Source organism: Aethalodelphis obliquidens, unplaced genomic scaffold (genome assembly GCF_003676395.1).
Source record: "Aethalodelphis obliquidens isolate GAN/ISIS:26980383/991018 unplaced genomic scaffold, ASM367639v1 scaffold43, whole genome shotgun sequence".
NCBI lineage: Eukaryota > Metazoa > Chordata > Mammalia > Artiodactyla > Delphinidae > Aethalodelphis > Aethalodelphis obliquidens.
Window position 1 is genome coordinate 10,389,562 of NW_020837987.1, and position 18,514 is coordinate 10,408,075.

Consider the following 18,514-nt stretch of genomic DNA (forward strand, 5'->3'; position numbering starts at 1 on the left):
ACCCATTCATCATCCATCCTTTCTCTCCTAGAGATAGCTACTGCCTTCTTGCTTGTCGTGTTTTGCATCTGAAGACCTTGGCTTGGCTTTCTACCTGCCTGGGACAAGCAGCTGTTGGTTCCTCCTTTTGGCTATCTGTAGGAGTGACTCTGGATCTCGGGAAGGTAATAACCTTTGCACCTTCTTTGAGGACACCTCTTGGATGCATGGAGTTATTTAATACTGCCAGAAATATTTACTGTTTGTTCCAGCTGAAACCTGACAAGATATTTGAAAGGATTTAGTAACGTCATGATCAGAAATTTGGCCAATCTGGAAGCTAATATACAGATCCGGATAGGAATTTTCTTTTAGACCCTTTCCTTTAAGCTAAAATATACCTGGGTGGTGGAGGAGAGCTTTAGCCATCTGAGAAGATAAACTTAACTTGTTCCAACTGTCCTTTTATAACTAGTGTGCTTGGTATGATTGTACCTGATTCATGGCATAAATTTTAAAATGAAACTATAAGGTCTCTGTTTGCATCTGTCTCTGTGCTTATGTGTGTCAATAAATGTGTTGTAGATGTGTGGGATTTTCTACCTTTGGATGGTATCACAAAAACTAATGTGTAGGGACTTCCATGGTGGCACAGTGGTTAAGAATCCACCTGCCAATGCAGGGGACACAGGTTCGATCCCTGGTCCAGAAAGATCCCACATGCTGCACAGCAACTAAGCCTGTGCACCACAGCTCTCGAGCCTGCACTCTAGAGCCCATGAGCTACAACTACTGAGCCCGCGTGCCACAACTACTGAAGCCCGAGCTCCTAGAGCCCATGCTCCGCAACAAGAGAAGCCACCACAATGAGAAGTCTGCGCACCGCGACGAAGAGCAGCCCCCCTCTCGCCACAACTAGAGAAAGCCCACATGCAGCAACAAAGACCCAACGCAGCCAAAAATAAAAATCAATAAATCAATAAAATTAATGTGTAGTTCGATTTAATTGGCTTAAAGAAAATAAAGAGCTTGTATAAATTAAGTATTCATAAAATTTCAAGAAATATAGTAGAACTCCACCAAAATGCTTTTCAGGTTCATGTGATATGGGAAAATATTGTTCGGTTAAAATAATTTGATTAAAATGGACATGTCTTAGAGTTATAAACATGGAATGTAATGCAAACATACAACTTTTATTCAACCTGGGCTTATTAGTCAAATAAGTTCATATTACAAAATTTGTCAGCAAGAAAAGTAACTTGGTATGATGAAATTTTCATAAGTAATCTAAACATTGTTGTTAAAAATGAGTAAATTAAGTAGATGTAAGTAGGATAAAAAGTGTTTAGGTGAATTTAAAAAATAGTTTCCCCAAATCTTTTGGAACCTGAAACCTTAGTTTTGCTAAGTTCAGTTAAATAGTGAGTTAAGTTGAATTCACTGAATATCCAAATCATCTCCAAATAGATAAGACACTGAAACATTAAATATTTTTTAAAAGATTTATTTATTATTTATTTAATTTATTTTGGGCTCCGTCAGGTCTTAGTTGTGCAGGCTTAGTTGTGCAGTGTGCAGGCTTCTCTCTAGTTGTGGCGCGCAGGCTCCAGAGTGCGTGGGCTCTGTAGTTTGCTGCACACTGTCTCTCTAGTTGAGGTGCGTGAGCTCAGTAGTTGTGGCGTACGGGCTTAGTTGCCCCGCAGCATGTGGGATCCTAGTTCCCTGACCAGGGATTGAACCCACGTCCCCTGCATTATAAGGCGATTCTTTACCACTGTACCACCAGGGAAGTCTGTGAAACATTAAATATGGAACATAGGTTTATCCATTTTGGGCTTCCTTTAGACATTTGGGTTTATTAGTAAACATGTTTTATGCCACACTGAGAAAATTTTCTATGAGAAAGTTTGTTTCTAGAAATTATAAAAAGTATTCGTAAATTTGCCAAGCCACAGAATGCTAATTAGAAGAAACGGTTCAGAATTGTTTACTCTTTTATTTTCACTAAAAATTAAGGTTTCTAAGGGTTAAGAATTCTAATTAATATATGCAATTAAAGCTACTGGAAATAATAAGAGAAATTACTCAGTATGCAAGAAAACTAGGATATGGGTTTTTTTTTTTAATTGTTGTTATGGTTTTAGAAAGGGTGTGAGGTATGGAGATGCATTTTTGTTGAGGAAGATGAAAGTGATTTTGTCCTAAAGTAAAGCTGGTTATTTTGGAAAGGGAAAGAAACTAAAATGAACATAGATATTTGTAGAAGATTTGTGGAAAAGGAATCTTGGGAAAGGGATTTTATGGTGTGATCAAGCTGGATAAGATTGAAAAAATTTGCTATAAAGGTTTTTTTAAAAAATAAGCTTTAATATCAATAGTGTACTTATGAATAAAACTGGAACTTAACTTTCTTTCATCTGCTAAAATGACAAAGTTTGCTTCTACTATTGGTCTGCTTCAGAGACGAGCTTGTAAAAGGTTTTTCCTTACTTTTTAAGCAATATGCCTAGAAAGGAAAGATTTTGTGTGTTTTTGTTAATTAATTAATTAATTTATTTGGCTGCGTCAGGTCTTAGCTGTGGCACGTGGGATCTAGTTCCCTGACCAGGGATGAAACCCAGGCCCTCGCACTGGGAGCACAGTCTTAATCCCTGGATCACCAGGGAACTCCCTGTTTTTTCATATTTAAGGAAACCTTTTGTCTTTTTAAAAATATTTATTTTTATTTATTTATTTGTCTGCGCTGGGTCTTTTTTTTTTTTTTTAATTGTGTATTTTGGCTGTGTTGGGTCTTCATTGCTGCGCATGGGCTTTTCTCTAGTTATGGAGAGCAGGGGCTACTCTTCGTTGTGGTGTGTGGGCTTCTCACTGCGGTGGCTTCTCTTGTTGCAGAGCATGCGCTCTAAGCACGTGGGCTTCAATAGTTGTGGCACACAGGCTCAGTAGTTGTGGCTCGCGGGCTCTAGAGAGCAGGCTCAGTAGTTGTGGCGCACGGGCTTAGTTGCTCCGTGGCATGTGGGATACACCCGGACCAGGGATCGAACCGATATCCCCTGCATTAGCAGGCTGATTCTTAACAACTGCGCCACCAGGGGAGTGCGCCGGGTCTTAGTTGCGGCACGTGGGATCTTTTAGTTGCCATGCGAACTCTTATTTGCAGCGTGTGGGACCTTATTCCCTAACCAGGGATCGAACCCAGGCCCCCTGCATTGGGAGCACAGAGTCTTAGCCACTGAACCACCAGGGAAGTCTGAAACCTTTTGTCTTAAGTTATCTATGACTTATACCAATTTGGCAAAGTATAGCTTTGTAAACAAAAATGAAACATTTACTTTCTCTTCCTACCTGATCCCTCCAAAATTTGGAAATTCTTGCATATTATTTTCATGGCAATATAGTTACTTATTTACATAAGTTCAATAAAAATCTGTTCTCCTTGTAACAGGACAATTAGAAACACTGGCTGTATTACCAAGGGGTTGACTGGAATATTATATTCAAGAGAGATATGCATGGAGTCAAATATGACCAAACAGCTTTAAGGAACTGCCTTAAGTTTGGCTTGACTTCCTGGACTCGAGGGGTTTTTAGCATTTAATCTGAGATTCCTTATAAAAAGTTCCAACAAAGCAGTCTTAAAAAGAGATTATATGGTCAATCACTGTTCTTGCTGCATTTATAATCAGGGCAAATTTAATGCAAATAAATTTAGTTTTACTGTGTATCTTTGATTAAAATGGCAGCAGTTGCAGAGAGAGAAATCTGTCTATATTTCAATCCTGTTAATAGTCTCTGAGATTTTGTTATATACCTGTAAACTGGACTGCATCCTGAATTCTTCTAGTATCCTCAAATATCTGGCTATGAATCTCCACACTAATGTTTCAGTCAGTAAGAACAAAGACTGCCCTTGGGTCTCCTAGGAAGAGACTAACCATATCTTCCTCATTACCTGGATGGCAGCCAAACTTCAGGGACTTGAAACTTGGATATACATCTCACAGCTGAAAAAGTCTCTGCCTGGCATCCAGTCCTGTACAAATGCCAGAGACCTCCAAATCAACTTGACTAGGAAGAGACATAGCTGACATTGAGGTAGACTGCCTCCTCCCAAGATGCCGGATAAAGACTTCTTACTTTAGTTAAATATAAAACACTTCCATTCTTCTTCCCTTTCTTTCCTTTACTCTGGCATTGGTCTGCAAAGATAATGCCATTCTCCATTTGTCTCAGGCCATTGTTAAGGGGGATAACTTTTCGGACCGCTGGATTTGTCATCAAAAACTCTGATCTGTCCGTGATTCTAGAGACCCCCCTGGTCCATTTCCCTTTCTCTTGTTAAACCCAAACATGGGTCAATTTTTGTCCAGGCTCTGTGTAAAGAAATGGACATAAGGAAAGAATAACAAGAATGAAACTCCCTGTTTGGTCTAGAGACCATTAAAATTTTACTGGCCTCCGTGGCTGTCACCTTTCCAGTCCTGAGCCACAGATTCGGGCATGAACAACTTGGAGACATACATGCCTCTGGGGTTGCCTCCCTAGGGAGAGCCTTTCTCCCTGGAGTTGGACTTAGCGTCAATAAACACATGATCAGCAATCTCTCCCTAACATTAGGAAAACTGGCCAATTCCACAGCCAAAGCAGCAGCAGCCCAACAACCATTACTTGACTTGTTAACTAAAATAGTTTTGGACAATCACATAGCCCTTGGTTACCTACCTGCTGAAGAAAGAGGCATCTGTGCAATAGCAAGTACCTTTTTCACATGGATAAATGTCTCTGGAGAAGTAGAAACTCAATTACACAAGATCAGGGAACAAGTGCATTGGTTACAACAAATTTCATGTGAATGTCCATGGTAACCTTTAACTTGTTCAGTTGACTACTCTCAGGTCTGGGTTCACGGTTCAGGATGATTATACAAACTGGATTTGTCATACTACTTTAAATTCCGCTTTGCATAATTATTTTAAAACTTTACATCTGTTGCCTGTCAAACCTCTGCAGAAACAATGCACCAGATAGAATAATGTTGGCTCAGTGCTTTGCAGTGAATTTTAATGCTTATAAGCTTAGGTATGATCTTGTAGAGTGAGAATGCCTGAGAGTCACCCCTTCTATCTTCCTTGTTACTCAAATGTGGCCTCAAATCGTTTCTGATCGATATGCGCTTTCCCTCTGATGTTGGACATGACACCCAGGAAAGGTCCTTCCTGGTACCAAAGGACAAAAATTATTCTAATAAGGAACAGATGACCCAACTTTTGATCAGCTGTGCTTTCAGAGAAAGATCTTGATCAAAAGGAGGAAATGTGAAAATGTGTTAAGGAAACCTAACTCGAAATTGGAGTCAAGAAGCCGTGAAGAGGGATTCCCTGGCGGCACAACGGTTAAGAATCTGCCTGCCAATGCAGGGGACACGGGTTCGAGCCCTGGTTTGGGAAGATCCCATATGCCACGGAGCAGCTAAGCCCGTGCGCCACAACTACTGAGCCTGTGCTCTAGAGCTCGCAAGCCACAACTACTGAGCCCACGTGCCACAACTACTGAAGCCCGCGCGCCTAGAGCCCGTGCTCCGCAACAAGAGAAACCACCGCGATGAGAAGCCCGTGCACCGCAACAAAGAGTAGCCCCTGCTCGCTGCAATGAGAGAAAGCCTGTGCACAGCAATGAAGACCCAACGCAACCAAAAATAAATAAATAAATTTATGAAAAATTAATAAATTAAAAAAAATATTGCAGTAAAAAGATCATTTATCTTGATAACTGAGTTTTTTGGCACCCCCTTAAATTTTGCACCCAATGCCAGCTTATTGACCCTAGTCCTGACTAGTTCTGACCAAACTGCGTCACTGAGTGCAGAAGGATCCCCCACCTCATTTCTGGCCCCCTCGTGACATCCCCCCAAAAGCCTTGGATTCCCCCACAGGTAAAAGGTATATGAATCCTCACCGCCTAGCATGAGACCTGGGCCCTGACCACCTCTCAGACCTCATGTCCTAGAACTCCCTCCCTTGTCACTCTGCTCCAGCCACACCAGCCACCATGATTCTCGCCAGACACACCAGGCTCACTTCTGCCTCAGGACCTTTGCACGTCCATGCCCTCTGCCTGGAATGCTCTTCCTCCTAATGTCCACAAGGCTTGTTTCCTTACTTTATTAAGATAGAAGAATGTTACCTTTTTAGATGGGACTTCCCAGACCACTCTATCAAAACTAGCACACTCCCTTTCCCAAATCATTAGGCTATTAAGTGGCGTAAAACAATGATTTAATATTTCTCACAAGTCTGAGGGTTGGCTGGGCTCAGTTGGATGGTTCTTTTACTTCCACATGGTATCAGCTAGGGTCACTCCTGTGGGTCACTCCTGTGCGTTCAGCTGGAGCTCAGCTGGGGCTGGAACATCCTGGATGGCTTCAGGCCCATCTCCACATGGTCTCTGTTTCTCCATGGGGTCTCTACAGCAGGGTAGCAGGACCTCTATATGGTAGCTCAGGGCTCTGAGAAGGAGAAAGCAGAAGGTTCCCTCTTAAAGCCTGGGCCTAGAAATCCCAGAATGTCATTTCTGCTACATTCTGTTGATCAAAGCAAGTCATAAGGCCAGCTCAGATCCTGGAAAGGACAGAGACTCCCCCTCTTGATGGGAAGGGTGGCATGTGTCTAAGGAGATGGGAGAAACTGTTGGCAGCCATAGTTACAGGTGATCCACCAACCCTCCGCCCCATCCTGTACCCTTGCTATCTTGTTCTTTTTTCTTATCACTATCGGACACTACCTTATTTTTGTTTATCACCTATATCTTTCCAAAAATATAAGGTCCATGAGGGCAAAGGCCATCTGTGTCTTGTTCACCAGTGTGTCAGTGCCCAGAACTGTGTCCAGATCCAGAAGGCAGCCAATACGTATTTGAATGAATGAATGAATGAATGAATCCCTGGGGACAAGCTTCAGGTTTCCCCAGGGTGATGGCAAATGGCAGGAAGGTGAAGGTCATAATGTGTAGATATTTCTAAGGCGGTGCTTTAGGGTTTTTCAGAGACACGCAGAGAAAGGACAAAGAGGAAAGGAAGATGAGAAGCGGGAAGGAGGAATGGGAGGAGGAAGAGGCGGCAGAGGACCGGGAGCTTCAGGAAGGAAGGACCAGGGACCGTCTTAGTCCTGGCTGTATCTCCAGCCTTGACCAGCACAGGGCCTGGCACACAGCAGGTGTTCAGAAAACGTGTGCTGAGTAACTTTCTCCAAAAACCCTTCGCTGACCTGGCACCTCAACACTGCTGGGTCAAGCATCCCCTGGCTCTCGCAGCCCTGTGGGCCATTCCATCCCCACCTCACCCGCTGTGGGTTGTCACGGCCAGGGGGTGGGTCTGTGTTCCCCACGGGACTCTGAGTCCTGTGGGGACAGGGCTGGGGCTGCCTTGGCCACTGCTGGGTCCCGAACATCGACCAATGGGCCTTGGCCCATAGTAAATGTATATTGCACAGACTTCCTCCCTGCGGGAAATATCGTCTGCGTCATTGCGGTGTTCCCGGACTGGCAGACGCAGCATGAGCACTCAGGAAACACCTTCATCGACTCTCAGATGCACCCCTTTCATCCCCCCTGCATTTTAGCAATTCTGAAATCAGGAAGAGTCCCAGTCAATGGTGCTTTACAGACAGGCGGCCATTGTGGTGTAGCTGGCCCTGCCTGGGTGTCATCATGGAGCTGCCTTTTCTTTTTTTGTTGTTTTTGATGGTTAGCAGTTTTAGCAGTAAAGGTTTTTTTGTTCATTTTTGTTTGTTTTTTAAAATATTTTTAATTGAAGTATAGTTGATTTACAATGTTGCATTAATTTCTGCTGTACAGCAAAGTGGCTCAGTTATACATATATATATATTCTTTCTTTTTCAGGTGGGAGAACAGAATTCTAGACCAGGTTAAGTGAGTTACTCCATCTGACAGGCTTCACACACCTGGCGCATCATAAATGCCAGTAAGCGAACACTCAGCCTTAGCGTGTGAGCGACTCAGCGCACCCACCAGCCCGGGAGGTGTGTAGGAGCAGGGGTGAGTGTGAGTCACATCTCTGGACCAGCACAGGGACTGGTCAGGTCTAAACAAATGTTTGTGGAATGGCCAAATAACTGAGTGAATTACTGGGCAAATGAGAGCTTCCTCTCAGCTTAGCGTCTTTGCATAGGTTGGTTCCTTAGCCTGGACGCAACTCCCTAGCAGGCGATCTGGCTCACTCCTTCTCATCCTTCAGATCTCAGCTCAGATGACTGTTCCTCCAGGAAGCCCTCCTTGAATCCTGAGCTGGGTCAGGTGGCCCCTTGGTACTCCCACAGTCCTCTGGGGTCCCCCATCCCAGTCTGGCCCCGTCTGGGCCATCACTGTGTGAGGATGGATCTGACTCTGCCACTGGACTGTGAGTCCTGTGGGGACAGAGGCCGGGGCTGTCTTGGTCATGGCTGCGTTCCCAGCACCTAGCCCAGGATGAGGCCTGGAGAGGTGCTGAATGTTTGATGGATGAAGAGAGAAGAGGAGACTTGGCAGACAGGCATGGGTTCAGCCTCTCTCTGGCTGGTGCTCTCAGGAGCTGGGAGAAGCGCCCCTGGCAGCGTGCCAGCCTGCATTAGATGCATTTGTGCAGGTGCCTGGCAGCTGTCTTGGCCCACAGTCACCCTGGGCTGCTGCCATCCCCCTTTCCTCCAACCTGGAGCCTCCAAGGGCCGAGCCTAGCCTGATGTACTTCCGGTGCCCCGGATCACGGCCGGCCACACGGATTAGGAGCTGGAGCAGAATGAATGGATGTGGTGGGTTTCAGGGGATGCCATCTGTATACGTTGTCTGCGTGTGTAATTGTGTCTCTTCCGGTCTGCAAGTCTGTGTGTGCCTGAATGTGTGTTGCTTGCGTGGCTGTTATATCGGCACGTTTGCCTGCGTTTGGCTTTTCTGTAATGACTCTGTATTTGAGGGTCTGTGTCTTTCCTTCCCCTTTCGGGCCAGGGTTGCGTGCTGTGGATTCTGGGGAGGAAACTTAGTCTGTGTTTTTGCTGTCTGGGAATTTCTGAGAATATTTTTTCATCTCTTGGTCTCTGTGTTTGTGTGGTGGAGTGGCGGTCCCGTGAGCAGCTGGGGGGTCCTCTGACATCACCCTCACATTATTGTATCAGGGCTGGCTGACCAATAAGCTGCGGTTTGCTATTATAATGGGTGGGTTCTGACCTTGTGCTAACGGGGGGCCGGGGGAGGCCCCAGCAGCGGGGAGAGTGAGAGGGGAGAGAGAGCCTGCAGGGCAGGTGAGTTCCCCGAGGGCAGGGCTCTCCAGCTGGGCCCTGTCCAATCCCAGTCCCAGCTCCCTCAACCCTAAGCCCACCCCAGGGGCCACTGGCCTGTCCGCCCCTTGCATTGGGACCTGTCCCAGGATCCCCCTCTCCTCTACCCAGGCCATGCCCTGGGATGGGTTAAGGGGACAGGGCACAGGAGGGACTGGGTATAGCCTGGGGGAAATGCCCCCACCTGGGCTGGGTGATCAGACCTGGAGGGAACAATGGAATAAGGACGGTCTTCTGTAGGAGGCTGGGTGCGGCTGGGGACAGGGGCAGCCGAGGAGAGAAGGGGGAGGCAAAGACGTGTGGTTGAAGGGAGAGCAGCTCTTCAGAGCGACCTGGGTTTGAGTCCCGGCTGTGCCTCTGAGTGGGGACATCCCTTGTCTAGTCTGAGCCTCAGTCCGTCTCCGTCTGATGGAGACAGTGGTCCCTGACCTGAGCGTCTCTCCCAGGGTTCTCTGAAGAGTCTTAGTCAATGAGGAAGTGTATTTTAGAGGCGATGGACAAGAAGAGCGTGTGACTGGGAAGAGGGAGGCCAGGGAAACTCCAGGGTGAGGAGGATGGGGTCACAGGAGAGACCATCATGATGGGCTCTGCGAGGTGGGAGGGGACTTGGCCTAGCAAGGCCTGCCAAACAGGGCTGGGTGTTTAATGAGACGCCCAGTGTGGGGGGGCACCACCTCCCGTGCCCGGCTGCACCCGAGAATGTCTTCAAAGATGGCCTAGAGAAAGACAGATGATGAGGCTTACGATGGTCACAGCAGCCCTGTGAGGTGGGCAAGGTTATCTTCCATGGTGCAGATGCTGCAGGTGAGGCTCAGAGAGGGCAGGGACGTCACACAGCTCAGAATATTAATAATGATCAGAACAATGACGGTGATGCAGATAACGCAGACCACCTGCTCTGGGTCGGGCACTATTTTATTTTATTATTATTTTATTTTATTTTTTGGCCATACTTCAAGGCTTTTGGAATCTCAGTTCCCCGACCAAGGATCGAACCCTGGCCCCCTGCAGTGGACGCTCGTAGTCCTAACCCCTGGACCCCTAGGGAATTCCCCGGGCACTGTTTTAAGTGCTTTATATGTACGAACTCATTTCATTTTCAACAGCCCTAGGAGGTGGTTTGCTGCTATGATCGTTATGATCCTCATGTGTAAGATGAGGAATGTGAGGCAGAGCTAAGGAACTTGCCCCAAATCTCTCAGTCAGTATGTGGTTGGCCCCGGATTGGATCCCAGGCAGTGTGGCTCCAGGGTCTGGGTCCCCGTGGCCATCACTTCACACTGCTTCCGATCACAGTAGAAGCAGCAGGAGAGCAGCTGCTCTCTTTGCCTGGTCGGCAGGAGCTGGGCTGAAGCCCCTTCCGTTGCAGGTCTGGCTAAGTAAATTTCGGGGCTCAGTGCAAAATGCAAATGCAGGGCCCCTGCTTCAAAGAGTTACAATTTTCACCAGTGACATCAGAGTATTAAGCAAAGAGCTGGGCCTTTTAAGCGTGGAGCCCCGTGTGACTGCATGGGTCTCAAGCTGCCCATGAAACGGTCCGAGTTCCTAGGTTATCCCCAAGACTCTTCAGCCCCTCAGTAGGCAGGTCAGTCATTACGCCCATTAAGCGGAGAAGCAAACAGGCTCAGAGAGGTGCCTCGTTTTGCCCCAGGCCACACAGCAAGTTAATGGCAGAGATGGGATGGGAACCTGGGCCTACCAAACTCCAAAGCCCCCTACCTCGTGTCCAAAACGTACCCCGGGTTTTTGAGAAGGAGAGGGTGGCGGGGCTCCAGAGGGACTCCCCTTATATCCTCGGTGTGTCTCTCTCCCTGCCCCACGCCAAGGCCCGGGAGGCGTGAACGGCTCCCTTCTCCCCGCTCCCCCGCAGACGCTGAGGATCACGCGTCCGTCCGAGACTCTCCCCCAGCCCCCACGCCCTCTGAACCGCCGGTCACCATGGCTACTGCGAAGTTGCCAGCGGTGCCCGGGGAGGAGGAGAACACCATCCTCATGGCCAAGGAAGAGTTGGAGGCCCTGCGCACCGCCTTCGAGTCGGGCGACATCCCTCAGGCCGCCTCCTGCCTCCGGGAGTTGCTGGCCTCTTTCGAGAGCACCCGGCTGGAGGTGGGCGTCACAGGCGAGTCCGGGGAGGCAAGTCGTCCCTCATTAATGCCCTCCGTGGCCTGGGCGCCGAGGACCCCGACGCGGCCCTCACTGGCGTCATAGAGACCACAATGCAGCCCTCGCCCTACCCGCACCCGCAGTTTCCAGACCCTGTGGGACCTGCCGGGGGCCGGCTCTCCAGGCTGCCCGGCCGACAAGTACCTGAAGCAGGTGGACTTCGGCCGCTATGATTTCTTCCTGCTGGTCTCGCCCCGCCGCTGCGGCGCCGTGGAGTCCCGCCTGGCCTCCGAGATCCTGCGCCAGGGCAAACAGTTCTACTTCGTGCGCACGCGCACCCAGCGACCCTCGGGCGTCAGCGAGGCGGCGGCCCTGCAGGAGGTCCGCGAGCACTGCGCCGAGCGGCTGCGTGGGGCCGGCGTGAACGCCCTGCGCGTCTTCCTCGTGTCCAACCTCTCGCCCGCGCGCCACGACTTCCCGCTGCTCGTGTCCGCCTGGGAGCACGATCTGCCCGCGCCCCGTCGCCAGGCCGGCCTGCTGTCGCTGCCCGACGTCTCGCTGGAGGCCCTGCGGAAGAAGACGGACATGCTCCAGGAGCAGGTGCTCAAGACGGCCCTGGTGTTGGGCGTCATCCAGGCTCTGCCCGGGCCCGGCCGGCGGCCGCTACGACAATGCGCTGCTCGTCCGCTCGCTGCGCGGCTACCACCGCAGCTTCGGCCTGGACGACGACTCGCTAGCCAAGCTGGCCGAGCAGGTGGGCAAACAGGCAGGCGATCTGCGCTCGGACATCCTCTCCCCGCTGGCCAACGAGGTCTCGCCCGAGACTGTCCTGCGGCTCTACTCCCAGTCGTCCGACGGTGCCATGAGGGAGGCCGGGGCCTTTGAGAAGGGCAACCCCCTGCTCGGAACGCTGGTGGCCGGGGGGCATCAGCTTCAGCACCGTCTACACCATGCTCCGGGGCTGCCTCAACGAGATGGCCGAGGATGCCCAGCAGGTCCGCATCAAGGCCTTGGAGGAGGAGGGGTCCCAGCCTGAGGTCAGCCTGCAGGCGGCTGGTGACAACGGCGTGGAAAAGCGGGGATCCGGGGAGGGGAGCGGCGAGGCAGACCAGCTCTCGACCTACCAGAAACTCGGCCTCCTCCTCCTCAAGTACATTCTCGGCAGCTGGAAGAAGCGAGATTTGTCGGAAGACAAATGAAAGTGCGGCCCCCAACCCCCTGCCTCACCCACAAACCAAGCCTTATCGAAACCTACCAACCAGACAAAAAAAGGCTGAAAATGAGAGCTGCAGTTGCTGAGGGGCGGGGTGTGGAGGGCTGAGGGTGGCAGGTGGGCCCAAGTCCAGGTCCCGAACCTGGGATAGGAACTGACCTTGGGAGGGAGAGGTTCAAGGTATGGACGGGGGGCGGGGGGTCAGGGCTCTTTAATAGTCTCTCTCTCCCTGGTCCCCAAGTGACCATGAGGGATTTGGGGGCGACAGGACAGCCCGGCCTGGATCCAGGACAGGAGCCCACTGTCACCTTGGGTGGGTGGCTGAGTGGGCACTGGGGCCTGCAATCTCATGTCCCTTTCTGAGAACCCCAGAGTCCCAAAGGCCTGCTCTGGTGGGAGAGGGGCGGCCAACGCGTGCCCGGGATCGGCACGATGGTGCCTAGCAACTGGGTTAAACAGAGGAGGGGGAGATGGGACATCCTGGGCCAGCCCTGCTGCCTGTGAGTGATGGTGGGGGGGGGGGTGGCAGGGAGAGGGGAGGCCAGGTGGCCACGGGGAACCGTGGGGAACCTGGGGGAACAGAATGAGAGCAGAGGTGGTGAGAGGGCAGGTGGGCAATTCTGTAAGCATGCAAAGAGGGAAGAGGCAGGGGCGCAACCGGCCAACGAGACTTTCTGAGTCTCGTTTCAGAAAGATGGTGAGTGGGTCCGCGTGTGGATGTGTGTGGCGGTGAGCTTGCTGGTGTATCTGTGATTGGGAGGAATCTTGGTACGTCTCTGTGATTTGGATGCTGTGGTCTAAGATCGTGAATAGTTGGCTGAGACTGGGGTTCCGGGTGTGCGTGTGCGTGGCTGCGTGGCTGGGCGCAGATGTTGGGGATGATGCTGAAAGGCCACGGGTCTGACAGGGAGGGTGCCTGTTGGGATTTCTGTGCGAGGCTTTGAACGACAGAGGGTGTGTAACGCACTGAGTGACGGTATTAGCCTGGCCCAGGAGACCCTGGGAACCCAACTGATTGGCACATCCTCTGGCTCTGTGCTTGGCTTTTTGGCTGGATGCAGAAGGGAATCTGACACCCTTATCTGCTCAAGCCAAAACTCACATGCCGAGTCAAGGGTCATGCATGTTTAAAAACGGACCACCAGACTGGGGGCCTTGGACAGGACAGGGGTTGCCCCAAGAGCATCTGTGGGCTTGGATGAGGGTCAGGGAAAGGTGGGATTTAGGTGCAGAGAAGGGCAAGTTTCCAGGAATTCAGAAGGCAGCTCTGGTGCTGTGAAGGTGGCCTCACTAATACTCCCTGAGGGTGTTCCAGGACCTGGTGATGGTTCTAGCCTCATCTGGGGGCCTCAAACTACCCCTGACTCTGGGAAACAGACTAACAGGGTCCACTTTTACCTGGAGGGTTAATGGCGGTGCCAATTTTCTTTGCTGAAGAGCTCTGTGCTTTGCAAAAGATTCCCCTCTTCCCAGAAGGCCTCCCATTGGCTCTGCAAGGACTACTTGGGGTTCATGTGGACCTTTTGGCACCAAAGGAGGTGCGAGGGACCATGGTAGTTTCCCTTAGATGCACAAGAAAGAAGGTCCCTTCCAAATCCATTCTCAAAAACAGCCCACATCCCTATACCTGTGGACCCTCAGACATCATCCTAAGCACAGGACTCACCAACCCCAAGTGGCTGAGATGGAAAGGTCAGGCCTGCTCTCACCACACTGGGCCTAAGGTTAAGAGAGACAGCCTGGGTGACTTTTTTCTCCTGCTTCCAACTAGTGGCCTCGTCCTGTCCCTTCTGCCTCCACCTTTCCCTTTCCCACCTCCCATCTCAACCCCCAGCCCTTGTTCCAGCTGAGGCCTCCCCCTCCACACCTAGGTCCTGCCCCAGCCCCTCACCTTGTCTCCCAGGCCCCAGTCTCATGCACCGTAAGGCCACGGAGGGCTTGCTTTAAAATTATTTTTATTATTTATTTATTTATTGGCCACGCCACATGGCTTGCAGGATCTTAGTTCCCCAACCAGGGATCGAACCCAGGCCCTCGGCAGTGAAAGTGCGGAGTCCTAACCACTGGACCGTCAGGGTATTCCCAGGAGGGCTCTTTCTAAGGTCCACCTCGGACCCCTCCCTTCCCTGCTCAGAACCCTTCCATGGCTACCCACAGATAAAGATCAAGCCCAGCCCGATGTTCCAAGCCCTTCCCAAGCCGGCCTCTTCCTGAACCTCGCCAGCAGTAAGACCCCGAGTCTTCCTAGAACAGCAGAGCTGGGAGGGCTCGGAGGAGTCATCTCTCCACTCCACAGGTGAGGAAACTGACACCACCCCCCCTCACAGAGGGGAAAATGAAGGCTCCAGAGGGGATATGGCTTGCCCCATGTCACCCCACAAGTCCCTGGCACGGTTGGGATTAGACGCCGTCACGCAATCCCAGGATGTGAACGTGGCTGCCCCGTCCATCACACCGGTGAGGCCTCGGAGGCCTAGAGGCAGGACGGGGCTTGCCTAGGTGTGCCCTGTGGCTGCCGAGCACATGCATGTACTCAGGAGCCAGGCAACGAGGATGAGTAATGTTTCCACAAATGCACTAGACCCGTCTGTTTTGCTAGTGCTGGAAATGCAGCACTCTTGGCACGTACTGAGGGCTTAGCTGTGCAAAGATTTGTGGGGGGAGGTTGTATGGCTAAAGGATCAGAGGGAGCTGGCCCATATCCTGGTTCTGGTGCAGGCTGTAAGACATTTAGCAAGGGACCTTTATCTCCCTGAGCCTCAGTTTTCTGCTCTGTAGAATGGGCACTTGATGAAATCATGTATATGGTTAGAACAGTGGCTGGCCCAGAGTAAACATCAAATAAACCTGATCTATGATTACCAGCAATGACGAAGATTCCAGCTCTTAATCACTGCCCTTTATGGTTGATCCCAGTGCCTGGTGCATGGTAAATGCCCCCCAAATTTAAGACTTTGAATTCCAGGACCAAAAGATTTCAGCCCCATTCCCGATATCCCCAGGAATCAGCTGGAGGCCTTGGGCAAGTGATCTATCGTCTCAGTGCCAAATGTGGAGAGGAAGGGAGGGAATCTTTTCTGGCTGTTTTGAGGATTTGATGAGATACTCCAGGAGGAGAAGCTGGTGGTGATGAATAAATGCGAACTTAAATAAAACACTTAGCACCGGGCCTGGCATCTTGTAACACGCTCAGTGCTATTACTGGCAATGCCGCAAATACTTCAGGCAAGCTGAGGGAAGTAGAGAAGGGAGGGCAACTCAGAGTGAAAATACTCCCTTACCTGTCCTGTCCAAGGTCATCAAGTCCTGAAGACGGAGAGCTGGGGGTCAGGTAGCCCATGGCAAGCAAAGTCTTCCAATCATGCCTCAGCCAGTCCAAGATACTGGAGCTCTCGCAGGGCACCAGGGCTCTGAAGGAGGCGGGGGACCCGCCAGCAGTAGCTGCCACGTTACAATCTACGCTTCATCCTCTGGAGAACGTCGGGCTGGACATTGGTGTTACCGGGGGAACGGACTCAGGCAAGTCGACCTTTGTCAACGCCATCCAGGGGCTGGGGGGGCGAGGACCCCCACCTCGGCCTGCACGGGCGTGGTGGAAATGACCGTGGACCCCACACCATACCCGCATCCCAAGTACCCCAACATCATCATCTGGGACCTGCTGGGCATAGGCGCACACACCTTCCGGGCTGACAAATACCTCCAGCGGGCGCTGCTGGGCCGGTACGACTTCTTCCTCATCGTTACGTTGGAGAGCTTCGCCGCTGACCATGCCCAGCTGGCCCTTGAGATCCGGGGCGGCGGGGCGAGTGCTTCTACCGCATCCACTCCAAGGTGGATGTGGACGTCGCCGCCTCGTGCAGCCGCCGCCTCAGCTCCTTCTCGGAGGAGAGGGTGCTCCTCCAGCCTCGGAACGACTGTGTGCGGAGGCTGGAGGGTGAGGGGCAGGCTCTGGAGGGCTGGATTCGCTCTGGGTTTTTTTGGCCGAGCGTCTTGCGGGATCTTAATTCCCCAACCAGGGATTGAACCCGGGCCCTTGGCCGTGAAAGCAGAGTCCTAACCGCAGGACTGCCAGGAAATTCCTATCTATTTCCTTATTTATTTTTTTAATTTTTATTTATTTTGGGGGGGGCTGGATTCTTGAGGGCTTGCCTCCCCCTTCCCCTTCATCTTCCCACCGAGGCCCACGGTGGGGTGAGGGGTCGCCCAGGGTCACATGGCCCCCATGGTGAAATGCTGCTTACAGCTGCCATTTCAGTCACCTGTGATGGAGACCAGTCACTTGCATTAAGGAAAAAAAAGGGTAGGTACTGGCTTATGTATTGGCCAAATTAGAGCAGTGCAAATGCTATCCGCCCGTGCCCAGGCGGATGCTGGCAACGCGTCGCGGCCGGCAGCTGTTTCTTGAGGGCTCACCAGCGGCCACGGACCACCTTCAGCAGCTCAGTTCACCACCATGCCATCCCTAGGAGGTAGGTTACAAGCACCCCTTGGTTTTACAGGTAAGTACAGGAAAGCCCAGAGAGGTCTGGTAACTAGCCTGATGCCACACAGGGCGTAGGGAGCGAGGCTGGGATCTGAACTCAGGCAGCCTAGCTCCAGGGCTGACGGTCTTAAGCCACATGCTGTGTAGACCCAGCCTGCACCCAGGCAGCTCTCAGGACAGCTGGGTCGGCTTGGCGCGGGGACCCACTGAAAGTGCTTTTGTCTCCTGCAGCGGAGGGCCTCAAGGACCCCAAAGTCTTCCTGCTGTCCATGTTTGAACTGGGCGAGTATGCCTTCCGCCTGCTGGAGGAGTCGATGGTGAGGGGCCTGGAGAGCCACAAGCGACACACGTTCTTGGTGGCCCTGCCCAACGAACGCCTCCAAGCCCATGCTGGAGCGGAAGGCGGCCTCGCTACGGCAGCACATCTGGCTGGTGGCCATGGTGGCCTGCGGGGCCAACCCGAGTCCCGTGCCGGGCGTGCCGGCAGTGGCCTGTGACCGGTACACACACGCTCACCCACTCCCTGGAGGGCTACCGCCGCAGCTTCAGCTTGGACGAGGACTCCCTCGTCAGGCTGGCGGAGCAGATGGGCCGGCCCGTGCACAAGATCCTGGAGGCGCTACAGGGCCCGAAGACCAAGACCACCGAGGCGCTGGTGGCGGAACTGCTGGGCCAGGCCTCCGGGGATGCCTCGGCGTTCAGCCAGGAGCCCCTCAACGTGCCCATCCTGGGCTCCCTGGCCGCCTGCGGACTCTCCTTCGCCACTGTTTACCGATGCTCCGCACCTCCCTGGATGTGGACACCTAGAGCGTGCTGGTTGAGGCCTCCCTCGACAACCCCGAACACAAGCTTCCAGATAAATCCAGTCAAGGATCCCAGCCCTGAGCCTGGGCCAGCTGGAGGTGGCAGTGAGGGGCTGGGAGCACGCAGGCTCCATCTGTGCCCAGGCTGGGTGGCACTGGGGGACGGGAAGGAACTCAGCAGCAGCTCTCCTGGCTGCGCCTGTGTGCTCTCGTGCTTCTGTGCTCTGGGTCTCACACTCTCGCTGGCATTGCCCCCACCTTCCCTACTCTGGTGAACCCACACACCAACCAGCACTGCCCTGGGAAGCAAGGGGAGGGAACAGCACACGGGAGTGCTAAGTTCTGATAAGGCAGAGAAGAGCCAGCTGTCAGGCTGGAGAGAGTGGCCAGAAAGGTGTCCCCGCAGATCGGCACGGCGGCAAGGATGCAGAAGCATTTCCATAAGAGGGCAGTGAACAGCTCTCAAGGGCCTGCGGGGTCATGAAGGGAGGTTCCCGCCTAAGGTCTCAGCCAGTGGTGGCAGGGCCAGAGCCTGCCCTGGGCCTCGTACCTCCCAGACCTGGGGTCTGCAGACTCCCCACTTCTGGCCAGACCTTCTCTGGCC

At 52.1% G+C, this 18,514-nt stretch overlaps 1 protein-coding gene and 1 pseudogene across 1 annotated transcript; both read left to right on the forward strand.

The window, feature by feature from the left end:
- The first annotated feature begins 11,243 nt into the window (after window positions 1–11,243).
- On the forward strand, window positions 11,244–12,607 carry IRGC (immunity related GTPase cinema). The gene is given in 5 exon segments (XM_027079749.1): window positions 11,244–11,433; window positions 11,436–11,559; window positions 11,561–12,061; window positions 12,063–12,327; window positions 12,329–12,607. Coding segments are annotated over 5 exon segments (1,359 nt in total).
- A 3,172-nt stretch (window positions 12,608–15,779) lies between these two features.
- Window positions 15,780–18,326, forward strand: LOC113606245 (interferon-inducible GTPase 5-like; annotated as a pseudogene).
- The last annotated feature ends 188 nt before the right edge of the window (window positions 18,327–18,514 follow it).